Source organism: Takifugu rubripes, chromosome 1, assembly GCF_901000725.2.
Source record: "Takifugu rubripes chromosome 1, fTakRub1.2, whole genome shotgun sequence".
Lineage (NCBI taxonomy): Eukaryota > Metazoa > Chordata > Actinopteri > Tetraodontiformes > Tetraodontidae > Takifugu > Takifugu rubripes.
In genome coordinates, this window is record NC_042285.1 from 3,582,485 (window position 1) to 3,606,401 (window position 23,917).

A 23,917-nucleotide genomic window follows, 5' to 3' on the forward strand; every position below is an offset into this window, starting at 1 on the left:
TGATAATAAAGAGAGGCGATACAGGACAAATATCTGGAACTGAGCTAGGACCAGATCAAAAGAGTCATAGCATATTTTATTTTGTCATGTGACTGATTTCTGTTTTGGGCTCCGAAGGACAAGTGGGGAGAAATATTTGAGATACAAAGCAAAAAGCAGGCTGTGCTAGCCCCCTTCTCTCAGGACAGAGATGGTCCTGGTTTAATCTGGATTCAAACCTGATCAGGGCTATACTCTGTTAGCCACCACTTAGCATCCAGATGTTCAGAACTCATTTGTGTGGAAGCCATTTTTATTGAGCTGACATGCGATCGGTTAGCATTAGCCTCTGTCTTTAATATTAGGTGAAGATTATTTAACATTTCCCTCCAGTTTCATCTGAAAGTAGCAAACATACACGATGCCCCCTGGTTTCTAAAATTAGACTTGACACCGAAAAGGTTTCCGTACGTGAACATCCATCAGAGCTGGTCTGCTCTGAAGTCGACCTTCAGGTTCTGCTTCCTGTTATCCCGCTCGCCTTGTTTCATCGTGCCGTCTCTTTGCGTGCCAGGCTTGGGGTGAGCTGGTGAACGGGGATGAGGTGGGGTCACCATGTTGGAGGAAGGGAGGGAGGTTTGGGATTTCCCCTCTGATCTGTGTTCACAGAGAGGGCACGTGGTGAAACCATGTATACGTTCATGGTCACCCTCGCATGGCGCTCACATCTTCACTTCCTGGCGTGTTCTGATGATATCATTTAGTCCGTCAGTCCCCAAAGGATTAAAAATAAATACTTTTCAGCCCTGTTTTGGAGTTTAAAGCGGTCTTCTGTATGTTGGAGCGCTAATGTTCCTCCATAGCTGTCTCTACTAACAAATGTCATCTGTTGCTAGGCAACAGCAGCTCTTAACCTAAAATCAGTAAGAGATCATTCGTAAATATATATTAGCACAAATATATATGTGTATATATGCATATGTAAATGTTAAATTTATCAAAATTACGTGTTGAAAATCTGCTGTTGTCACGATTCTTTTAAACTAAGTTAATCCCAGTAAAGTGCAAACAGCTTGTGACAGTAAACAGAAAAGTACTTAGCCTTACTTTGGAGAGATTAGCTAGCTAGTATTTCATTTCTCGACATACGTCACCAGGAGACGACTTTGTTGAGTTCCATAAATGCATCTTCGGCTTTTTACAGAATACCACGAGAGGATACATTCAGGAAGCATCGGGAAAGTACCGTTAGAACTCAACGTTCGCCTAAATCCTCCTGACTGTTGAGAATTTGGATTCAACTCGTCGCCCCCTGTTGGCCAGCTGCAGTACTGTTTCTGAGCTCCTCCTGTGTCCGCGTCAAGCAGAATAAATGTTGGAATTTCTGGTCGACTCTTTTTAAAAAGTCTTTATGGTGATGAAGAGAGAGGCTGAAGTTGAGTGACAGCTGCTAAAGGTGTGTTTTTGGCTCCTCCCACCCTGTTTTAAAGAAAATAATAATCAGACGTTATATTTTACGTATCAGTGACAAGATGACGGGACTTGATGAAGCTAACCTTCGAGCGCGTCAGGCCATGCAGTGCTCCTGGCTGACCACAAGGGGCGTCCGACTCTCCCGCCGTTTGTTTTTCTTCTTCCTGCGTTTGAGCCTCCAGCAGAGGGCGCTGGAACCCAGCAGAACCAGTCCAGCGCAAAGCAGAACCAGGCCCAGAATCGAGATGACTGAGTCGTGCGAGTTGAAGGCGTAAGCCACGGCTGTCACCACCACGCCGGCGACCAGGACCACCGCGCCGAACGGGACGGTGCAGCGGTAACAGGAGCCCTCCGTCCCGCCGGTGGCCGCCAGCAGCTGGCTCTCATTGACGTAGGGGACTCTTGTTGTCACCAGGACAGCGCGGTCCCTCCTGGGCTTCTCTGACAACGCCGAGGTCTTCACGGCGCACCGGGGGATCCTGTGAAGGTCGTCCAGTGTGATCTGACTGGGCAGGTAGAGGTGTGCCATGTTGGTCAGCAGCAGCCAATCACAGCACAGCTAGCTGAAACAGCACCCAAATGCATTCTATCTTATTTAAACTTTTACTTTAAAGCAGTTTTGTTTGTTGAAACGATGTTTTTAATTCTGTTTAGACTCCATTAGATTTCACTAGCTATCCAGTAATAATAAACTGAGTCACGTGATCACGATTGCGCCTCAAATTTAGCCTTTTGGTGACATTTTTCCAAAGAGCAACGTGAAAACAAATATTTTTGTCCAGAACATAAACACATTCAGCTCTGATGAGATCTGAAAGCTTAAACTGAAACCAAACAACTTATCACATAATAACAATATTCTATACAACACGGTGATGTTGATCAGAAAATGAACATCGTCAACTCAAAGACAGAAAGACAAAACTTACAGAGAGCAGATCCTCATCTTCAACTCTGCACAAAGAAACGGCCCTCAAAACACCAGGGGCGGGACCACCATCGCCAGGCCACGCCCCGGGCCCGCCCACCCCGTAACGTTTAACTCTTTCCTGAATCAGTCTGATTTCTTCCAATGAACTGTTATACATCAAAAACAGGCAGATGCACCCCACAGACTGCTTCCTGTTTTAATACCAGTCTGAACCGGTAACTTCCCTTTTGTAGTTTAAAAAAAAAATTCATTTACTAAAAAGCAGATATTGAGACAGATCCATGGATGCTGCTGAACCACTTCCTGTTCTGGTCCATTTTTCTGGATGATGATGGACCCAGGCCTCTGGAGACCTGCTCCCTGGCTTCCTGTCAGCAGCAGATGTTTTACACTGTGATGATGGTCTTCCTCTGCGCTGCTTCCTGTCAGTACAGGTGCATTTGTGCTCTGGCTTCTCACACAGGCCAGGGTTGCGGTTCTGTCCGACAAAGGTGCAACGACTGCTCTGCAGCGGTTCTGTATCTGCCTCGGGGCTGCAGCATTTCAGGAGGAAATGAAAACATAAGGGAAACCAGAAAAGAGTCCCACCAGTTATTAAGCAAAGATGGCTGCAACAGAAACATTGGGATAGAAGATCATGCTACGCCTGTTGGAACAGGGTGAAGACTCGGATATGTACCATAACCGCCCATTAGGGGGAACTACTACGTGTTTTAAGAGTAACTAAAGGGCTCGTGTTGCAGAGGGACTGGGCGTGTCCCAACTGCTGCAGTAGCCCCGCCCACAATCATGGAATTTGTTGAGGTTCCATCCTGGACGCATTTCAGCCCAAACCCAGGGGTTTAGTCCCTCTTTAAATAGATAGAGAGAGAGAGACGGGGAGAAAGAAAACATGAAACTTGGGTCTGAAGGGCGTTCTTGTTTCTCTGTGACACAAACGTCACTTTTCACTCAGATTTAAACTTGCCATTTTTCCTGCACTTGGCACTTTTTGATTGCGTTTGCCTAAAGCAGCACGAGGGCAAGAACCTTCACAGTTCTAAAAGAATGACCCTTTACTGACTCTCGTTAGAACAGAACACGGTCAGAACCTCGTCAGAGACCCTGAGAACTTAAACCAAGGAGAACCTCAAGAAGAGCGCCTCCCTTTCGATCCTTGGTTTCTGCTGCCACCTAGTGGTGAGAACAAGGACGACATCACTAACAACATCAACAACAATAACAACAACATCCCGTTCAGCAATCGTCTCCACTCAAATCCATATTGAAAAAAGCAAAACCGAATCTCGCACATCCACGTACACATGCTTTGCTCTGAAACCTGAACGCTGGTGCTCTTTAATGTCTCCAGATCATCTCTGAGATGTTCCCACAGCTGGATTGAAGCCCACCTGTGGTAAATCCAGATTACTGGTTTATAAAGACACATGGAAGCTGTCAATAAAGGTAAAAACCAAACCGCAAGGTCAGAATAATGACCAGTGGTCAGAGACGGGATCACCCAGGCACAGATCAGCTGGGGCCTTTCTAACAATGATTACAAACCCGACCAGGGACATCCTGGAGGCTCAAACTAACACCAAGCCAACAAACTCTCCTGGTTGGCATCAATAATGCATCTCTGGCCGGATTCGAATCTCTTTATCTGCCTCAGGGGGGTTGAAAAAAAGTGCGTTTCTCTCTGATGTTTGAGGTCAACAAGCATAATTAGTCTTCCTTCATTCCTCTGCAGCCTCAAACATCCACTTCCTGCCTCTTATCTCTCCTTTCCCCATGAAAGAAGCCCATCTCTGCACTCATCCTTCATTCTTTCCACCATCCCTCCCTCCTTCCCTCCCTCCCTCTCTCCCCACTTTCCTTCTTTTTTCTTCTTCCCCCTCTTTAATTGTTCTTCCCTCCCACTCGGGTTTTCACTCCTCTTCCTGTGCTTCTCCCCCCCAATTCTTTCCGAAATCTTCTTTTCTCCTGTCCATCTCTGTCGAACCCGGTTTGGCTGATTCTGGAGCTGGACTTCCCAGTGTTCTGATCCGGTTCTGAAGCCGGTTCGGGTCAGAGGGGACAGATGTTGAACGTCACGGAAATGTGATCTCGGCTCGGCTCGGCTCGACCCGGAGGGAACGCGATATTTTGGGTATATTCGGGGGGGGGTTTTTGAGGGGGGTGATCGGGTGGTTCTGGTCCGGGCGGAGAGACGGGAGAAAACTCTTTATTGCTGCAGGGAAAAGCTGGTTTTGAAATAAAAGACGGTGAGTTTCTGGCTGTTGCCGGCTGTTGCTGATGTTGCTGCTGTCGCCACTTTAGCTCCATCCGTCAACTAACTAGTCCTTCATCAACGATCACCAGAACCTCGGAGGAAGGAACAGAACGGCTGAGAAATGCATTTTAAAAGCTGATATGATGAGTTAGTGGCTGGTTGTGAGCAAACTCGTTTCTATGGTCCAAATCCAACAAAGTAACACCTGATGTGGCCACATGGGAACCTGCTTAACCTTAAACTTTAGAAGATTACATTTGTTTAACACACATCACTTTAATCAATTGTTAATTATCTGCATGCTATGTGCAGCCTAATTAACCAAGAGTGTGTAATAAGTTAAAGTGGAGCAGCCAATCATGCTGATAGAGTGACAGCAACATAGTTAGCACTGGCTAGCATCAGCTAACTTAAATGTATGAAGTTGGCTTTGTGTGGTGGTGCTTGTGTTAGCTGTCTGAACATCCTGCACAGACATGGCTGAAGATGTCCGTGGATTCTGAGAATTCCTTCCTCCTACCGACGCCTCAAGACTCGAGGACTTCCTGTATCTTCCAGGCCACAGAGGAGAGAGATGAAGCCCCTGGAGGGGGCGAGGAGAGGTAACAGCTCTGCACAGTTCCGCACCTCGTTGCCCGATGAGAAGTTTTTAAGTATTGTGCTGGCGGCTGAAATTTATCAATGTGACTCTGGCCCATCGGCTTTAATAGCCCATAATCATAAACCATGGAGATTTTAGCCTACAGTGCAGTTTCACCTGTTGGGCCAGATGAGTCTCTGGCTGCTCTGAGCCCAAAACATCACTTCCTTCCTTCTACAAGACTTCTGTGGGATTTCTTTATTAATTATCTGGCAACACTGGTGACCTGGAGCAGCTCAGCCACCGCTGAGGGATGGACGGCACGTGAGAGTATTTTTACGGGTGTTATTAAACATCTGGCTGCTGCACTTCAGCCGTATTTGTGGCGTTTGACTCTCCGCCCCCTCTGACTTTGGTCCGTCCCGGGATGTGAAGGGAATGTCTGACTTGTTAGCTGCTAACTGCTGTGTTCGCCAGGTGATTGATGATTGTATCTCAGAGTTAATTGCTGCATTTATTCATCTGTTTTCATCAGACAGCTTATATAATGTGTCCCACACAAAGCTTGAAACGACACACAACAAACCAAAAACCGTCGTGTACTGAACGCTACCTGAATGACCTATAGGTCATAAGCCCCTCCCACTCCATATGGACATGAGTCGTGAGTTACAGTGTTTGTGCCGCAGCGTCCTGGAGATGTTGAGTTTCTCCAAGTTCTCTGACCTGGAGACGTGGCTCTGCATGCCGTCGTCGTTGCTGCTGCCCGGACCTCTGGAGTCCACCCGCACCTCCTCCTCCTCTTCCTCCTCTTCCTCCTCACACGCACCCGGTCTCTCCTCCCGTCCTGTCTCCTGCTCCTCCTCCAGCTTACCCACCTCGGACTCCCGCCGCTCCACCTACAGCGAGCCAGCAGAGGGCGACGCGGCGTTTAGGTCAGTCAGTAACATTCAAAGTGTTTGTTTGTCATCAGATGCTCTTTCAAGACGCCATGTAAGTCATTCAGAGCGACTACGGCAGCCCGAAAGGGTCAAAACAGTCAAGCTGAAAGCTCTGATGGCCTTCAAACTGACCATCACAATGACATCACAATCGTTTGTTCTTGCCTCGCTGCAGGTCTCCAGACTTCCTGACATTAGTAAAGGAGATGCCATCACTGGCCACACCCCCTGCCCCTCTTCTCTCCTCCACCCCTTCTTCCACCGGGCCAGGCTCAGTGACCTCAGCTGCAGACGCCCAAGGCGGGGTCAACATCAGGAAGCGGCGGCGGCTGGCCGCCAGTCCAGGTGGCCTCCACTGGAACTCTGCAGGTAGGCTGACTGTCCAGGACTTTTCAGACCAACACAAGTGTGGCAACACCCTAAGATCCTGTTTACACTGTCTGGGGACTTCACTTCCTGTCTCTAGCTCCACCCTTTTGGAAAATGTTAATGAGCTTCCTGATTATAAAATAGAGACTGAGTTCAGTAAAAACAGGCCTCTAACCTCTGAAGTGAATAATAACAACACCAAGAGGTTGGTTCTCTCCTAGTTCTCCCCAGGTTCTCCCCAGGTTCTCTTCTGGTTCTCTCCAGGTTCTCCCCAGTTTTTCTCCTGGTTGTCTCCTTGTTCTCCCCAGGTTCGATCCTGGTTCTCCCCAGGTTCTCTCCTGGTTCTCCCCAGGTTCAAATCCTGGTTCTCTCCAGGTTCTCTCCTTGTTCTCCCCAGGTTCTCTCCTGGTTCTCCCCAGTTTCTCTCCTGGTTCTCCCCTGGTTCTCTCCTGATTCTCCCCAGGTTCTCTCCTGGTTGTCTCCTGGTTCTCCCCAGGTTCTCTCCTGGTTCTCCCCAGGTTCTCCCCAGTTTCTCTCCTGGTTGTCTCCTGGTTCTCCCCAGGTTCTCTCCTGGTTGTCTCCTGGTTCTCCCCAGGTTCTCTCCTTGTTGTCTCCTGGTTCTCCCCAGGTTCTCTCCTGGTTCTCCCCAGGTTCTCCCCAGTTTCTCTCCTGGTTGTCTCCTGGTTCTCCCCAGGTTCTCTCCTTGTTCTCCCCAGTTTCTCTCCTGGTTGTCTCCTGGTTCTCCCCAGGTTCTCTCCTTGTTCTCCCCAGTTTCTCTCCTGGTTGTCTCCTGGTTCTCCCCGGGTTCTCCCCAGGTTCTCTCCTGATTCTCCAACAACCTCCCACAGTCACTCATGGTTAATGTCTCTAAATTGACTGCCTCTTTCTATCCTGGATAAGATTCTGGTTCTGATGCAGACAAAAGATTTGCTGATCCTATTGCCTGTGTATGTGTGTGTGTGTGTATGAGTGTGTATGTGTGTGTGTGTGTGTGGTGTACAGTGACACCCGTGTCTCTGGTTTCTTTCACCCAGGTTTGGTGCAGCGAGACCTGTGGTCACCTGAGCGCTCTCCGGTGTCGGGGCGGATTGGAGGAGGAGCGGGGAACCTCCCCCCGCCTGAGGGAGGCGCGCTGATGTGCGCTGGCGAACGAGTGATGCTGAGGAAGACTGTTTCAGTGGATGAGCAACTGTTGCAGGTGGGAGGCGGAGAGCAGCCCCACCTGAGACTGTTGAGGCGCCTGGAGAGAGGCCACAAGAAGGCGTGCAGCGTCCAGGTGAGCACGAGGCCACATGTACCACATGTGGGTTTGCTCTTCTTCCCTTAGGATGTCCAGATCCATCCGAGCACAGCGATCCAGCCGGGATTTCTATCGCTTTTCACCAAGTCAAGTGAAAGCATTGTTTACCTGGTAGGATAGAAAACCCGGCTGGCGTTGAGGACTGGATCTGGCACCCCCTGTTTTATAGTCATGAGTAGAGTTTTGGTGGATGGTTTCATGACTGATCAAACTTTTAAGCTTCACCATTTTACTGCTAACTCGCTAACGTTAGCGCTAAAGTGGTCATGAAACTGTTGCTTGTCAACGATCAGAATGTAACCTCGTAATGTAACCTCGTTACTGTACGATGCAGCTATTTGACGTGTCATCATGCTGCGGTGTTTTATTGCTCAGGCGGGGGTCAATGTTCCCGCTCAGGTGCGTCCTGTTCTGGTGAGCAGAACCTGAGTGGCAGATGAAGACCTTCTGCTCCAGTGTCTGTGTAAATAATAGATTCCCAGGTAACGGCGGCAGCTACGGGACAGCGCAGAAACGCAAGCACGCTGCTCAGATGGAAAGTTTCCCAGGAGCCTCCGGTGTTTACCTGGCCAGCCGCAGTGGCAGGTGGCGGGCATCAGCTCGGCCTCATCAATTACTCATGAGCTCTTCATGACCGAGGTTCTGTTTCACAGCACGTCCTTCATGAAGCTGAACAATCTGATTATTGGTCGGATGAAATGATCAATAGTTCACAGCTCTGATACCATCGGGGATGAACGGACGTTGACCCGTGATGGATGGATGGATGGGTGGATGGATGGATGGACGGGTGGGTGTGTGGGTGGATGGATGGGTGAGTGGGTGGATGGGTGGATGGATGGATGGATGGGTGGATGGATGGATGGGTGGGTGGATGGGTGAGTGGGTGGATGGGTGGGTGGATGATGGATGGATGGGTGGGTGGATGGATGGATGGATGGGTGGGTGGGTGGATGGGTGGATGGATGGATGGATGGATGGGTGGATGGATGGATGGGTGGGTGGATGGGTGAGTGGGTGGATGGGTGGGTGGATGATGGATGGATGGGTGGGTGGATGGATGGGTGATGGTTGGGTGGATGGATGGATGGATGGGTGGGTTGATGGATGGGTGAGTGGGTGGATGGATGGATGGATGGATGGATGGATGGATGGGTGGATGGATGGGTGAGTGGGTGGGTGGATGGATGGATGGATGGATGATGGGTGGGTGGGTGGATGGATGGGTGAGTGGGTGGATGGATGGATGGGTGGGTGGGTGGATGGATGGATGGATAAGTGGATGGATGGTTGGGTGGATGGATAAGTGGATGGATGGATGGATAAGTGGATGGATGGATGGGTGGATGGATAAGTGGATGGATGGATGGATAAGTGGATGGATGGATGGGTGGATGGATAAGTGGATGGATGGATGGGTGGGTGGGTGGATGGATGGGTGGGTGAGTGGATGGATGGATGGGTGGGTGGATAAGTGGATGGATGGATGGATAAGTGGATGGATGGATGGGTGGGTGGGTGGATGGATAAGTGGATGGATGGATGGATGGGTGGGTGGGTGGATGGATAAGTGGATGGATGGATGGATGGGTGGGTGGGTGGATGGATAAGTGGGTGGATGGATGGATGGGTGGATGGATGGATGGATGAGTGGGTGGATGGGTGGATGGATGGATGGGTGGATGGATGGATGGATGAGTGGATGAGTGGGTGGGTGGATGGATGAGTGGATGGATGGATGGATGAGTGGGTGGATGGATGGATGGGTGGATGGATGGATGGATGAGTGGGTGGATGGGTGGATGGATGGATGGGTGGATGGATGGATGGATGGATGGGTGGATGGATGGATGGATGAGTGGATGGATGGATGGATGAGTGGGTGGATGGATGGATGGGTGGATGGGTGGATGATGCAGATGTGCCCTCTGCCCTATCTGTCCATAAAGTTCCTGTAGGGTCTTTACGTCATGTCTTCTGTCTCCCTGCAGAATTTGGGAACGTCCCCTCAGTACGACAACAGGAAAAAGTGAGTCTTCCTTCCTTCCTTCCTTCCTTCCTTCCTTCCTTCCTTCCTTCCTTCCTTCCTTCCTTTCTTCCAAAAAATGTAATTGCATTTATTGAGTTCCATGATGACACAATAAAAGAGAATTGATTACTAACTGTTTAACTTCACTGTACAAGTGAGACTGGGAACAGCTGCTGGTTTCTGTGGAATTAGACTGGTTAGATGTATGTGATGAAGATGAGGATGATGAAGTTTGGTGATCCCGGTGGTGGTGATGATGGTTATGTGATGAAGTTGGTGATGTGTTGAAGATGATGATGATGGTGGTGGGGATGAAGATGAGGATGATGGTGCCCATGGTGGTGGTGATGATGGTGATGATGATGATGACGACAGTGATGCTGGTGATGGTGACAGTAGTGGTGGTGATGAAGATGAAGATGATGGTAACCATGGTGGTGTTAATGATGACGACAATGCTGGTGATGGTAGTGATGAAGATGATAGTCATGATGATGGTGTTATTTGGTGATAGTGATGAAGATGATAGTCATGATGATGGTGTTATTTGGTGATAGTGATGAAGATGATAGTCATGATGATGGTGTTATTTGGTGATGGTGGTGAAGAGGAAGATAACCGTGGTGATGGTGATGATGATGATGACGACAATGCTGGTGATGGTGGTGATGAAGATGATAATCATGATAATGGGGTTATTTGGTGATGGTGATGAAGATGATAGTCATGATGATGGTGTTATTTGGTGATGGTGATGAAGATGATAATCATGATAATGGGGTTATTTGGTGATGGTGATGAAGATGATAATCATGATGATGGTGTTATTTGGTGATGGTGATGAAGATGATAATCATGATGATGGTGTTATTTGGTGATGGTGATGAAGATGATAGTCATGATGATGGTGTTATTTGGTAATGTGATGAAGATGATAATCATGATGATGGTGTTATTTGGTGATGGTGATGAAGATGATAGTCATGATGATGGTGTTATTTGGTGATGGTGATGAAGATGATAGTCATGATGATGGTGTTATTTGGTGATGGTGATGAAGATGATAGTCATGATGATGGTGTTATTTGGTGATGTGATGAAGATGATGGTGGTGGTGATGAGGAGCATGAAATCATGTCGGAGCACTGTCTTTACAACAGTTGCATTATTTAATTTTCCTGCTACACTGGAAACACACACGCACACACACATTATTCTTAATTGCTACCCTGTGTGCGTTGCCATGGTGACTAAAAAGAGGAAAGGCAGGTTCAGAGCAGTTTTATTGTTGTGCTGTGCCTCCTTAAATGTAACTGCAGCCTCCATGTTAACAGTGAGACATGGGGAAGACTTCACCTTTTACTTTAGGAACTACGATCAATCTCGTAAATAAATAAATGGAACTTAAGAGGACGGGATGGACAGTGGACATCGGACAAACAGTCCTCTGTCTCAATGGTCCACTTTTCTTTTTATTTTCGCTGCCATGGAGGGAACTTCTTCATGGGTTGTTCTGGTCGCTCTCATCAGCTGTATGTGTGAGGAGCCCCTAAAAATCAGGAGCGTTGTTCGTTGCGATCCCAACACACACACACACACACACACACACACACACACACACACACACACACACACACGTTACCTGTTACCCGGCAACAGTCCTGTGGTCAAATACCTTTTACCTAACACGCACACGGTGACCATGAAAATACACTGAAAACATCATTGCACTGATGAAGATGCCTTTCATTCATCCTCTTCCTCGTCTCCAACACAAAGCTGCTGAAGGGTCAAACGTTGCCTTCTAGATGTTTTTATTTCTCAGGATTCTGATGCAAAAAGGAGTCTTTTCGCTCCTTTAATCACTTATTTGCCATCATTTGTCAACATTGAATTAGTTGTTGGGATGTTTTGTTTATTTACATCCCAACAGCGCGTTGTGACATCATTGTTTTCCACGGATGTCTTCACCAAAGTCCTCAGCAGCAGGTTGAAGCCCGACTGTCTCTTCACTGTTTCCACATCACTCTTCCTCACTTGTTGCTCTTCACATATAACCATGGCAACAGCAGCCAAGGAGCAACCGCTCCTGCTGCGGCCAAGATGCTCTCATCCCTTCAGAATGTCTTTAAAATGTATACGATGGTCCTCATTATGTAGCGTGTCCCAGAACACACACACTCTTACACAATGATACACAAACACACACTTGTCGGGCAAATTTGAAAGGTAGATTAGATGAAAATAAGGCTGAAAACTTTTTGGGGTATTTTTTCTGCTGAGGCCCCTCCAGCATCGGCGAGGAGTAGCAGAGCAACAGTCTGAGGGTGGACGGGGCACAACAGTCCAGATGGTCGCCTCCTCACTTTCACCCCCTCCTTAGCGTCTCCCCCTCACTCTCTGCTCCTCACCATCACTTCCTCATACTCACCTCCTCTTCCTCCTCCTTACACGTGCCTCTTTGCTCTCAGCTCCTCACGTTCACCTCCTTCCTCTCACTTTTTCACCCGCACTTCCTAATTCTCAACTCCTTAAAGTCACCTCCTCATCCTCGCCTCCTCATCCTCACCTCCTCACACAGTCACCTCCTCATCCTCACCTCCTCACACAGTCACCTCCTCATCCTCACCTCCTCACACAGTCACCTCCTCATCCTCACCTCCTCACACAGTCACCTCCTCATCCTCACCTCATGTCCTCAGACATAGTCACTTGCTCATCCTCACCTCCTCATCCTCACATCCTCACACAGTCACCTCCTCATCCTCACCTCCTCATCTTCACCTCCTCACACAGTCACCTCCTCATCCTCACGTCCTCACACAGTCACCTCCTCATCCTCACCTCCTCATCTTCACCTCCTCACACAGTCACCTCCTCATCCTCATGTCCTCAGACAGTCACCTCCTCACTTCCTCATCCTCACCTCCTCACACAGTCACCTCCTCATCCTCACTTCCTCATCCTCACCTCCTCACACAGTCACCTCCTCATCCTCACTTCCTCATCCTCCCCTCCTTACACAGTCACCTCCTCACCTCATGTCCTCAGACATAGTCACCTTCTCATCCTCACCTCCTCATCCTCACCTCCTCACCTCATGTCCTTAGACATAGTCACCTCCTCATCCTCACCTCCTCACCTCATGTCCTCAGACATAGTCACCTCCTCATCCTCACCTCCTCACCTCATGTCCTTAGACATAGTCACCTCCTCATCCTCACCTCCTCACCTCATGTCCTCAGACATAGTCACCTCCTCATCCTCACCTCCTCTCCCTCATCTCCCCTGTGTCTCCTCAGTGAGGAGAAACTTCTCCCCCACACGCTCATCTCCTCAGTTGCTCCCAGCTGCTGCCCCTCCTCCATCAGTGTTTCTCAGTGTTTCTTTTGCTCTCTCTCAGCTGCATGTGTGTGTGTGTGCGTGCGTGCGCGCATGTGCGCGCGCGTGTGTGTGCGCTGGCTGCGTTGTGATGTGTTGGACACTAAACTGCTGTACAGTTGCGTCAGTTTGAGCCGGAGCTCAGGAGTAAGGAGCAGCTGGCGGCATTCCACAGCAAGAAGGAGCGAGGCTGCAGGAGGATCTGCACAATTCTAGAGCTGATCCTGTAGGGAGGAGGTGTAAGATGCGCTCCAGGATCCCAGAACCTCCAACCTTCAGAGTGAGTCACATGTGAGCAGTTTCCACATGGGTTCTTACTCCACATGTGTTCCTGGACTGAGGTGTCTTCTGGATTCTGCTGCTGCTGTTACGGAGGAGGAATTCTGAGCTGGATCCTTAGATCTTAAACAGCCAACATTACTGTAGCATTGCAGATGTGTGTGTGCGTGTGTGTGTGTGTGTTTGCTGTGTAACGTCACGCACTAATTCAACAGTAAGTGTGTTTCCATGCCCATCTAACTCGGATTACGCTTCTTGCTCGATTGGCGTGAACAATTTATGCAACCGGACTTTTTGTCCACAATCCAGTTTGCTGTAGTCGGATTATGGGTGGAGTCCCTCCGCCCGCTAGGTGGCGAGTTTCAGAGTTTCGCTGTTTAACTTTGTTGTTCCACGCCGGTTGGTGTCATAAGGAAGTCGGGAAGGTAGCAACGACTGCTAAATGGACGAGTTTCCGCGTCAGTAATGCCGTGCACAGAGCAGATTGTTTGTAAACAACGTGGTGGGACGCTTCGGCGTGTGCTGGTCGCCTGGACCGACCCGACGTCCACATGCACTCATATATCGACTTCCCCTATCTGGGGGTGTTAGTCCGACTTTGTTGGAGTTCTCTGGGCCAATTTTCGTTTTTTCTTGCGTGCACTTAAACGCACCATATTGGTTATTGTGAACCATCACGGTTGATTTGTTGGAGTTCTCTGGGCCAATTTTCGTTTTTTCTTGCGTGCACTTAAACGCACCTTATTGGTTATTGTGAACCATCACGGTTGATTAATCATCAATTTATTTTCAGTGTCAAAATGTACAATTTTCTGACCGTTTGTTCTTTCCTCTCTGAAATATGAATGCATATTTTTCACCCACGAAGAAAATAAAATGTCTTTTTGACATCATTTTGTAATAATAATTAATTAGGAAATCGTGTGTGTGTGTGTGCATTTATGTTTGTGAGAGACAGGTCTGACAGTAAGGTGTATCGGTTGGCTCAGAGGTGGAACCTAAAATCAGGACCTGGAGATGTTCTGATGCAAAACTCAAATCCCCTGCTGATTTACACGGGAACCCAGCGAACGTCTGCGAGCCTGGACAGGTGACAAACACACACACACATCCCTTACACTCAAAATTCACCCATGAGCCTCAGCTACTGACACCATATATGTGCGTGTTCTTGTATTTGCTACATGTTGAGTACCAAACTTGCATTCTACTAGTGATGTGAGGACATTTTTGGAATGTGAGGACATTTTGGCTGGTCCTTCCAACTTAAAAGGAGTGTGAGGGTTAAGACTTGGTTTTAAGGTTGAGGTTAGAATGTTCTGGTTGGGGTTGAGAGGTTAGTTGTGGTGGTTGGGGTTAGGTGCTGGGCAATGTGTTATGAAGGTCCTCACAATGATACAAGGATGTGTGTGTGAGAAAGATCTTGTCCATGGTTGGTGTTTGTGATTGTTGTCATTATTTCCTTCTGTGTTTGTTTCCTTGGGTCTCAGGCGCCTCCCAGGCCTGATGAGCCAGCAGAAGCAGAACTTGCACTTGACCCAGGACAGGAAGTGCCCTGGTGGTCCCACCTCCCCCAGTGCCGCCAAACGCCTCTACAGGAACCTATCTGAGAAGCTGCGCGGGAGCACCTCCTCTTTCGAGGACACGCACTTCTTTGGAAAAATGGACCGCCTTCGCAAAGGTTCGGTGAGTGTTTAGAGAAATGAGGTTTATGAGGATCTTGCAGGAGCTCTTCCAACATGGGGTCATTAGGTCAACCAGCTAGGTTTATTTTAGAGTGTAATAGTTTTAGAAGACAGTAAAGGAGGTGAATGTTCCCTCCATATAGATGAAGATCAGCTGGATCTATGCCATATTGGAAATGTCCAATCAGACCCTGTCTAGGTCATGTGACCGTGACGTAATCTGACCGTGTTTCAGACCATGCCCAGTAACGAGATGCTGCTGGAGGCTGTAGAGCAGCAGGACCTGGACTCGGTTCAGATTCTCCTGTACCAGTTTTCAGCCGAGGACCTGGACTTAAACACCCCTGACAGTCGGGGCCTGACGCCGCTCGACATCGCCATCATGACCAACCACATACCCATCGCCAAGCTGCTGCTAAAGGCTGGTGCTAAGGAGAGTCCACACTGTGAGTCCAGCATATTACAACATTAACGTATTTAATATTGTACACCGGGGGCACCATTTCTCCCAACGACACTCTGTTTATTTGCTTTCTGGTTGCATGTTCTCCCCTTGTGGGTTCTCTTTGGCTACTTCCTCCCACTGCTTAAAGACGTGCAGAAATTGGCCTTAGGTGTGAATAGTTGTTTGTCTTTGTATCTTAGCCCTGCAAAGAGGCTCTTAAACTTTCATGGCGATTCTCTGATTTCTCCCGACCTGCTCTGAACGCAGCGCTAACAGCTTTTGGCTGAGAGGACAGCAGCGTTGCTGACTCCTGGCACGTGTTGGACCCATCGTGGGGTAAAAACTTGGTCAGCAACTAATGCGAGTTACAAAATCCACCATCGAGGAGCCTTAGTCGCCAACGCTGTGGCTATGCCGTTCAGCTCGCCGGTTTAATATGCAACACGTTGAAGCCTATTTTAGAAGTTTATTTCTGTCCAAACACACATTTGTTGAGCTTCGTTTGTTAATAATACATAGATACATTTTGGTACCGGTGAGAGTACCATCTCCTACCAGCAGGGGGTGCTGCAACACCCACCATCCCCACATCCTTGTTCTCCCAGTTAAATTGCTTTTTTGGGTGTTGTAGTTGCTGTCCGTCCACAAATTTAAGAGCAGTAGTTTCTGTTACTAGGAGCAGGTCTGACATTGAGAGGTAAACCACTGACTCCACACTAGCAGAATCTTCGGGAGTCTTCAGAGCTCACGCAGTCAATATAATGTTGCGGAAACATGCTAGCCAGGACAACCATGTGACAGTGACCATGCAAAAGCTGACTAACCCCTCTCTCTTAACTAGCTGGGTGTGGTTTGTTGCAGTTGTGAGTGTGGAGAGTCGTGAGGCCCACCTGGACATGTTGGTGCTGGAGGCAGCTCAAAGGACGGCAGACCTGGCTGCACGTGCGCAGCGTGATGGCCTTTCAGCGGAGGCGTGTCAGAAGGACGAAGGCCTGCAAACATGGGAGTGGAGGACAAAGCTATATAAGCGCATGAGAATGGGCTTCCAGCATGCACGTGAGAAGTCATTGCCCCATCTTGGCTTTTCAGAGGGAGTCTATAATGAGTGCTGTTGTGGAGCAACTAATAAATTAATTTTTTTCCCCTGCTCAGGTGCCCCAGAGGCCCCGTCTATGGTGCGTTTGAGTGTCAGCAGTAGCACCACGCTAACTGTTAGCTTCCAGGAGCCTCAGTGTTTCAACTCCTCCGTGATAACCAAATACAAAGGTATTGCTCAGATAGCAAGGTAACACATGTTTCTTGGGCTTTGTGAAGAGTATCGTTTAGTTTCACCCCTTTCGCCCCCAAAATACAGCATCTCAAACTTCTAAACAAAGGTTTAAGGTTTGCTTTATTGTCAATTCTGCAGCATGTACAGAGGTCTGAAATATGGTTACCTTAAAATTCCACCTCAGTAGTGCAAAAATAAACAATAAACAACAGAACTGGGCAAAAATAGCACCAAAATAAGAATAATAAGACAGGACATAAACGTAAAACATCAAAATATGTTAGATGTGCAAATGCACGCAGTCGGGTGGTCCGAATTTAGATCTACATCAAAGAGCTCTACTCTCAAAGAGGAGTTCAGCCATTTTTGTCCTTGTTGATGTTCGACTCCACATTGAGCCTTGATTTTCTATTCCTGGTTTATCGAATCGTTGGTGCATTACATGAAGACTTCCTCTTCTGAGTGAATAAAGGCTATTTTTCCTACAACCATACGTTAAACACAGGTGATTGAAGATCGTGTTTGTGATTATTTTACCAGAATCTGAAACATTTTAGGGACCAGCAGAGCATTTAACTTTTATTTTGTTCTGCATGTGTGTGTGTGTGTGTGTGTGTGTGTGTGTGTGTGTGTGTGTGTGTGTGTGTGTGTGTGTGTGTGCTGCAGTGGAATGGAGCTGCCTGCAGGATTTCTCCCTTCTTGCCGGAGATGTGCTGCTGGACAACCTGCAGAGTCTAAAGTGTACCATCAGCGGGCTCACCACGGTAACAGTCCTGTTCTCCTCACATTCCAGCAGAAGTTAAGAGCTTCGGCGACCTTTTTAAAAATGATTTTTCGTGGCATTTAATGATCTGGACGTGTTTGTTCAACACCTCAGGGTCGGCGGTATCATGTGCGCGTGTCGGCCTACAACATGAAGGGTTGGGGTCCCCCAGCAGCCTCCTGCCCCCCGTCAGCGGCTCCATCCAGTGAGTCTCACCTCGCTACAGATCCGTACTGTCTCTCTGACAAGAGGTGATGGATCAGACGGACTGGATCATAATTTGATGGAGAGATTCTTGAAAGATGAAGATTTTTGTGTTTACTGTCAGTTTTCCGCAATGAAGCGGATGCTTCTCTGTTGTAAAACCTCACTCTCATCTCCGTCACGACTCGCAGCATCTGAACACGGTGTCCTTGAGCTCCTTGTCCGTGTGTGTGTGTGTATCCGTGTGTGTCTGTGTGTGTGTATGTGTGTGTCTCGAAGCATCCTTAGATCTGCACCCAAAAAAATGACCTTTTCTCTCAGGGCACAGTGTCTTTCAATGACTTATCATCTTCATTATCTAACAGAAGTCATTCTTTTGTGTTCAGATTGGAGAGAGAGCGATGGCCGAGAGCCAAAGAGGCGAGGCCGCATCGAGGCCATGGAGCGCCTCCTGCAGCAGGTGCGAGCGGCTCATACCCACTACTGCTGCGGAGGTGAGTCTGGCTGCATGCAGGTGTGGCAGTAACATGTCCATCTTAAAGCCTTGTTGTTATTATTTTCATGTTTACCAGTCACCTTTTGCTCCAGGTGGCTTGTTCATGCAAAAGACTGCTGTTAGCATAGAGTGTTGCTAACATGAAAGCAGCTCCTCCTCTCCTAGCCTTGCATTTGTGGGTTTGTAGCATTGTTCCCGTTGCCGCCTGCAGAAAAACAGCTTGGCAGCATGTGTATCAGATTATTTGATCTTTATTGGACCAGTTCTTCCCTTGAGATTAGATCTCTTTTGCGAGGTAGAGCCGGCCAACATGTTTGTATGATGGATTTGTGCTCTGACATCAGAACAGCTGGGTCGACGACAGACAGCTGATTGGCTCATTCAGCACCAGCCGACTGCAGACATAATTATGTTTTTGCTTCTCTTGTTTTTAGATGTGTCAAAACTACAGAACACGAGCAGGAAGCAGTCGGTGTCCAGAAGTCTAAAACATCTCTTCAACAGCTCCAACAAATTTGTAAAAACCCTGAAAAGGTTTGTGATGCGTCTCCTCCTCTGCACAAAGTAGTCCCTGGCAGATGCTGCATTTCTCACTGAGCATCCACAAGTTGACATTTTGGACTTAATTGATAATATTCATCATACAAAGTTCAAAAGCGGCCCCAAAGTTCCCATTAAAAGTCAACTTTTGATAGGGAAAAAATGCAGCCCACAAAACTAACTGAAATTCCTTTTGTGACAAAAAGGAAGTTGATTTCTCCAGTCTGTCAAAAACAGAAGCGAGAGCTCTCATGGAGGACAAGACGAAGGTAACATTAAACGGAGCTTCTGTGTGCAGGGGCGTTTACCTGGCGGCCATTTTCTACTGTCAGGACAGCTTGTTGGTGACATCAGAGGACCAGATTCCCATTGTGGAGGTGGATGACTCGTATAGCAGCAGCCTCATGCACGACTTCCTGTGGTTCACCAAGGTAACGAGGTCTCCCTCTGCGGCGGTGACGTCATCACGCTCCACTAAGCATAAGAATGGTAACGAAAACGCCAGACATTGTTTTCTGCGTTTGCAGCTGTCTTGCATGTGGGAGGACGTGCGATGGCTCAGACAGACCACCTCCGTGTCCACGTCGGCTTCGTCCGCGTTACAGATCCGCCACAAGCTGCTGACGGCCGCCGGACAGCTGCAGGTCAGCTGTGACGTCATCGGCTGCTCCGCCTGTGCGTTACGTCCTAACAGCAACGGTGTCGTTCTCCTCCCGCAGAGCATGCTGGGAACTCACAACCTAGGCCGTGTCCACTATGAGCCGATCAAAGATCGTCACGGCAACGTTCTGTTCGTCACCGTCCGCGACACAGAGAGTCATCCCTCGGTGATCAGCGGGAAGTGGATGCAAGTGAGCAAGCTGCAGAGCCAGCGGAAGTCCATGTCCACGCCCGAGGAACCCTACGCACTCGACATCCTCATCATCACCATCCAGGTGAGGAAGAACGCCGCGCCACTGCTTCCTGATGACATCTCATTCTCACACTAACAGTAAATGCGTGCTGCAGGACTTGGTGGCGTTCCACCGGCACAGTACTAAACAGCTCACCCCGGGTCTATACCTGGGCTACCTGAAGCTCAGCAGCTCTGTGGACCAGATCAGGGTCCTGGTCTCCCAGCAGACCCCCAATGTGCTCTGTCACAGCCGCATCCGAGACAACGCCAACGTGTCCAGGTAATGTCACCATCCCGTGTCAGGAGGAGGGTGTTTGAATCTGTCTGAAAGTGTTTAACTCGCATTTCTGCGTGTGCTTGGTGTGTCTGGTCTTCAGAGAAGAGTGGGATTGGATCCAGAAGCTGTCAATCACAGGTGAAGAGGGCAAAGAGATGAGTGAGGAGGCGGGGCTTCAGATAGAGAGCCACGTCCCTTTACTGTATTATGAACTGCAGTCAGCGATCAAAACCCTGCTGAAACACCTCCACCTACGTCTGGAACAGGTCACTCACACACACACACACACACACACACACACACTCTCACATCTATCCTGTATATGGGTGTGTTTTGATACATTTGACCGTGCCCGTATGTGTGTGTTTTTGTATGTATGTGCACGTGTTCGTGGGTGCAGGCCCGTGACTTCCGTCTCTACAGTCAGGAAGTGGTTGAGCTCGCTCACGGCGTCTCCCTCCTGCTGTTGCTACCTGCGGCGGACAGCGTTTGCTCCGCCCCCGGGCAGTCCAACCTCTACACCCCGTTGTCAGGCTTCCTCCGCCTCCCGCTGCAGACGTTTGAAATGGGTAACGCACACGCGTGCACGCCTTCAGACTAACCTCGCGACGCCCCACCTTGGCTGCGACCTCCATCCCTTCTTCTCTTCCTTCAGTTCATTTCTACACCTACAAAGAAAAGTTCATCAGCCTGTACTGTCGTCTGTCCTCCGTCCTCGACCTGGATGCCCTCATTACCCAGCAGGCACTGCGAGAAGCCATCACTGACGATGAGGTATCCACAGCCAAACAGAAGCATCAGCTCATAGTCGACTTCATCCAGGTGAGATACTTTAAGGTTCATTACCGCCAACTACTGGCCTGGCATGTGTACTACAGGTAGATTGTGTACCATCCCTGGTCGTCTGCACGGGGAACTGTTTTGTTAATGGGGGCATTAATTATTACGTCGTGCTCGTCATCCTGCAGCAGCTTGACGAGATGCGGCGCGATCTCCGTTGGATCACCGACGCCTTGCAGTACGCTCGCTACAAGAAGCCTCACAGTGGTGTCCCCATCCCCCGCCTGGTGGACACCAAAGCTCCAGACTGTAACTCCAGCCAGGACACGAGTGACTCCACATCTTCAGCAATGGAGTACATGGCCTCGCCCTCGCCCTCCCCCAAACTTGACAGGCGGAAAACCATCAGCTGTGAGTCGCTACCGCGGCCTGTTTGTTTTCAATTGGTTGTCCTTTTTAGCACGTGAAGCAAATCTGACAACTCTGCCATCAGACTCTCTGCTGGGCTCAGACGAAGACGGGTCCTCGGAGGTTTTTCTGCCAGCGGACAGCGACTACGACTCCAGCGACGCCCTGAGTCCCCGTGACTTGGACCTGCTCTACTCGCCCCCGCAAGATCTTTCCCAGCAGGCCTTGCACTTGCTGGGCGGCAGTGCGCCAGATGTCCTCCAGATCCACGAGCTCAGGTGGGCTCATTAACAGATCTTTGGTTCAGGAAAACGTCAGCGTTCTCCTCGTTCTCAGTGCCGTCTTCTCCGTCTTTCTCACACAGTGTCTGTCCCCCCAAAGAACTCGCCGTGCTACCGGTCACCACGGAGTCAGGAGGTAAAGACTCACCTTTGTCCCGTCTCCGCCACTCCCCCTCTCTGTCCAAAGACTTTGCTCCTTCTTGCTGCTCCCCATACAGTCCCTTAAGCCCGGTCTTGTCTGACGCGACAAAAACTCTGGAGGGCCTGTCCCTCTCAGAAAACCACCAGGAGGCAGTGACTCCCCTCAGGACCTCTGCCAACCCCCCCACCAAACGAAAGCTTCTGTCACGGAGTCACCGAGGTCAGTACTTTAGTGGGCCCCACCGTTGGCTCAGGGGCCAAAGCGGAGAGTGCTACAGTGGCTCTTTATCTGAGGGTACCTACACCAAACAGGTGGACCCAGGCTTGCCCCCATCCAGCACCACATACGTAAGTCACGCCTCCTGCGTCCTTGAGAGCCGGAAGGGTCGGCACAAGGAGCTGCGACCTCACGTCCGCAAGATCTTTGTGGAGGCCTGTAAAACATCATCATCAAGCCATATGAGCGATGGGGAGACGGCCACGCAGGAGGAGGCTGGAGGGGAGGAGCCAGAGGGGGCTTCTAACCAGGAAGTGGACTCAGATGACCAGACCAATGCCCAAGTGTCAGAGATCCTCAGCAGCACACTGTAATAGCAGACAGGTTCTGATGTCCCGGATAAATCAAAGCTACTCTAGGCTACAGGTTCTGGTTCTGAACCAAATCCAGATTTCATTTAAAATGGTTGGTTATGGGAAACCTGTCTAATATCTGCCATGGCTAACCATCACTTGCAACATTTGCTGCAGCTAGCTAATATCTGAGTGTTTTAATGCCACGTTTATCCTTACAAAGGTCTGCCAGAGCAAGCCACAACTAATACTGTGTGTTTTTTGTTGAGCTCGTCTCTTTTTGTTGCCGTCTGGGTCACTGCACGCAAGATGGCGTCGACTGTTAGAGACAAATCGGATGGAGTTTGCACAGGTTGACTGTTAATTACAAAACAAGGGTTGAAGCTGCGTCGGTTTTCTCACCACACCATGTTTCACGGCTCATAGCTGCAACCTAAACAGGCAGAGGAGTTTGTGGGTGTTACCAAGGAACTGACCCAGCTGGGGAGAGATCAGCAGTTACCAGGGAGGTCATGGACATGTACAGTGGCATGCAATCGTTCAGTTTGTCCAGTGTCACACCTTGTAAAGGTCTTTGTAGCCAGTCAAGAGGTCTTTGGCTCTTCTTTGTGGGGGTTTTCATCCACGAAGGTCTTCCCGAGCTGCCTTGCTGCTCTTTTCCACAGCTTTCCAGGGATAGTTTGGGCCTTGAGACTGAAGGTCACATTCAAACCTCCAACTGGCCCTGCTTTAGGTAGTCCATTGTGGATTTTGAGGAATGTTTAGGACCAGTATCCACTTGTAGAAGCCATCTTCAGATTGTCCCCTAGATAGATTCCTGGGCTTTTGGATGCAGCACATCCCAAAGTCTGGTGTTCTAAATGAAATTCTGTACCCTACGTTCTTCAAACAATACTTTGATCATTACAGCCAGAGGATGTCCAGAGGACTTGTTCTCTTCAGTGAAGGTCAGAGATGTGCAGATGGGGCTCCAGAGTCTGGCAACATGTCCTGGAGGTGTTTGCAGTCAAGCAACGGACCAGACTTGCGAGGGGGAGGGCAAACATCATCGCCACGGCGGCCGTCAGCAGTGGTAGGTGCATCTGCTGTGGGAGACATTGGCTCATGTTAATGAACAGACTCACTCGTACTTTTGCTGCAGTCAGAGCCGTGGAATTTGCTTTCTGGGAATTCTCAGATTCAAATGTATTGTATTTTATTTCATTTGTATTTTTTTTTGTTTATTTATTTGGCTTTGTTTGTAATGGACTGTTATCAATGTGTTTGTATTGTGGCTGAATTAACTCATAAATGGCTGAGTTTTTCTATTCTGGTGGCTCTTGATTGGGGGGGGGGGGAATCTCTGACCTTTAGCCCACTGAGACCAGGTCCTCAGCCAGTTAATCGCCCACCCCTAGTTGAAGTCACCGGAACCAGACCAACGAAATCTACATGATAAAGTAATACAAAACATTATTTTCCAACAAAAAAACTGTCGCTGGTCTGAAGATGGAACTGACTTTTCCCCTTTTGTGTTCTGTAGTTGCGATTATTAAAAGAGAATTTCTGAGACTTTGATCAATAGACTGATCAGAACAAGACTGTTGAAATCATTACAGGTAAATATGTACACGCTCGCAAATCAAATTGCCACTCTCACCTTTTAA

The 23,917-nt window shown here is 48.9% G+C and overlaps 2 protein-coding genes across 5 annotated transcripts; one reads left to right on the top strand and one right to left on the bottom strand.

Annotated features, from left to right (window-relative positions):
• Positions 1-277: 277 nt before the first annotated feature.
• Positions 278-2,444, bottom strand: LOC101072158 (transmembrane protein 100-like). Of its 2 annotated transcripts, none has more exons than XR_003885694.1 (3): positions 2,382-2,444; positions 1,536-1,954; positions 278-1,458 (listed from the first exon to the last, which is right to left on the bottom strand). XR_003885694.1 is itself a non-coding variant. In XM_029825365.1 (3 exons), exon 2 carries the CDS (start codon positions 1,979-1,981, stop codon positions 1,547-1,549), a length of 435 nt encoding a protein of 144 aa, XP_029681225.1. In that variant the 5' UTR covers positions 1,982-2,015; positions 2,382-2,431; the 3' UTR covers positions 278-1,458; positions 1,536-1,546. The 2 variants fall into 2 exon arrangements, 1 of the variants encoding a protein (XP_029681225.1); XM_029825365.1 differs by having other exon boundaries at positions 1,536-2,015; positions 2,382-2,431.
• Positions 2,445-4,310: 1,866 nt separating this feature from the next.
• Positions 4,311-23,578, top strand: ankfn1a (ankyrin repeat and fibronectin type III domain containing 1a). 3 transcript variants are annotated; one of them, XM_029851425.1, is made up of 26 exons: positions 4,311-4,629; positions 5,112-5,239; positions 5,907-6,152; positions 6,334-6,527; positions 7,562-7,803; positions 9,819-9,856; positions 14,475-14,606; positions 15,007-15,202; positions 15,437-15,647; positions 16,508-16,702; positions 16,799-16,912; positions 17,583-17,680; positions 17,794-17,884; positions 18,270-18,377; positions 18,814-18,913; positions 19,218-19,350; positions 19,447-19,563; positions 19,639-19,854; positions 19,928-20,094; positions 20,192-20,357; positions 20,492-20,660; positions 20,747-20,913; positions 21,060-21,282; positions 21,365-21,557; positions 21,644-21,696; positions 23,181-23,578. In XM_029851425.1, exons 2-26 carry the CDS (start codon positions 5,124-5,126, stop codon positions 23,345-23,347), a joined length of 3,852 nt encoding a protein of 1,283 aa, XP_029707285.1. In that variant the 5' UTR covers positions 4,311-4,629; positions 5,112-5,123; the 3' UTR covers positions 23,348-23,578. The 3 variants fall into 3 exon arrangements, with proteins under 3 accessions (XP_029707285.1, XP_029707237.1, XP_029707332.1); XM_029851377.1 differs by having other exon boundaries at positions 4,312-4,629; positions 21,644-23,323; XM_029851472.1 differs by lacking the exons at positions 4,311-4,629; positions 5,112-5,239; positions 5,907-6,152; ... (1 more) ...; positions 7,562-7,803; positions 9,819-9,856 and adding an exon at positions 13,091-13,517 and having other exon boundaries at positions 21,644-23,323.
• The last annotated feature ends 339 nt before the right edge of the window (positions 23,579-23,917 follow it).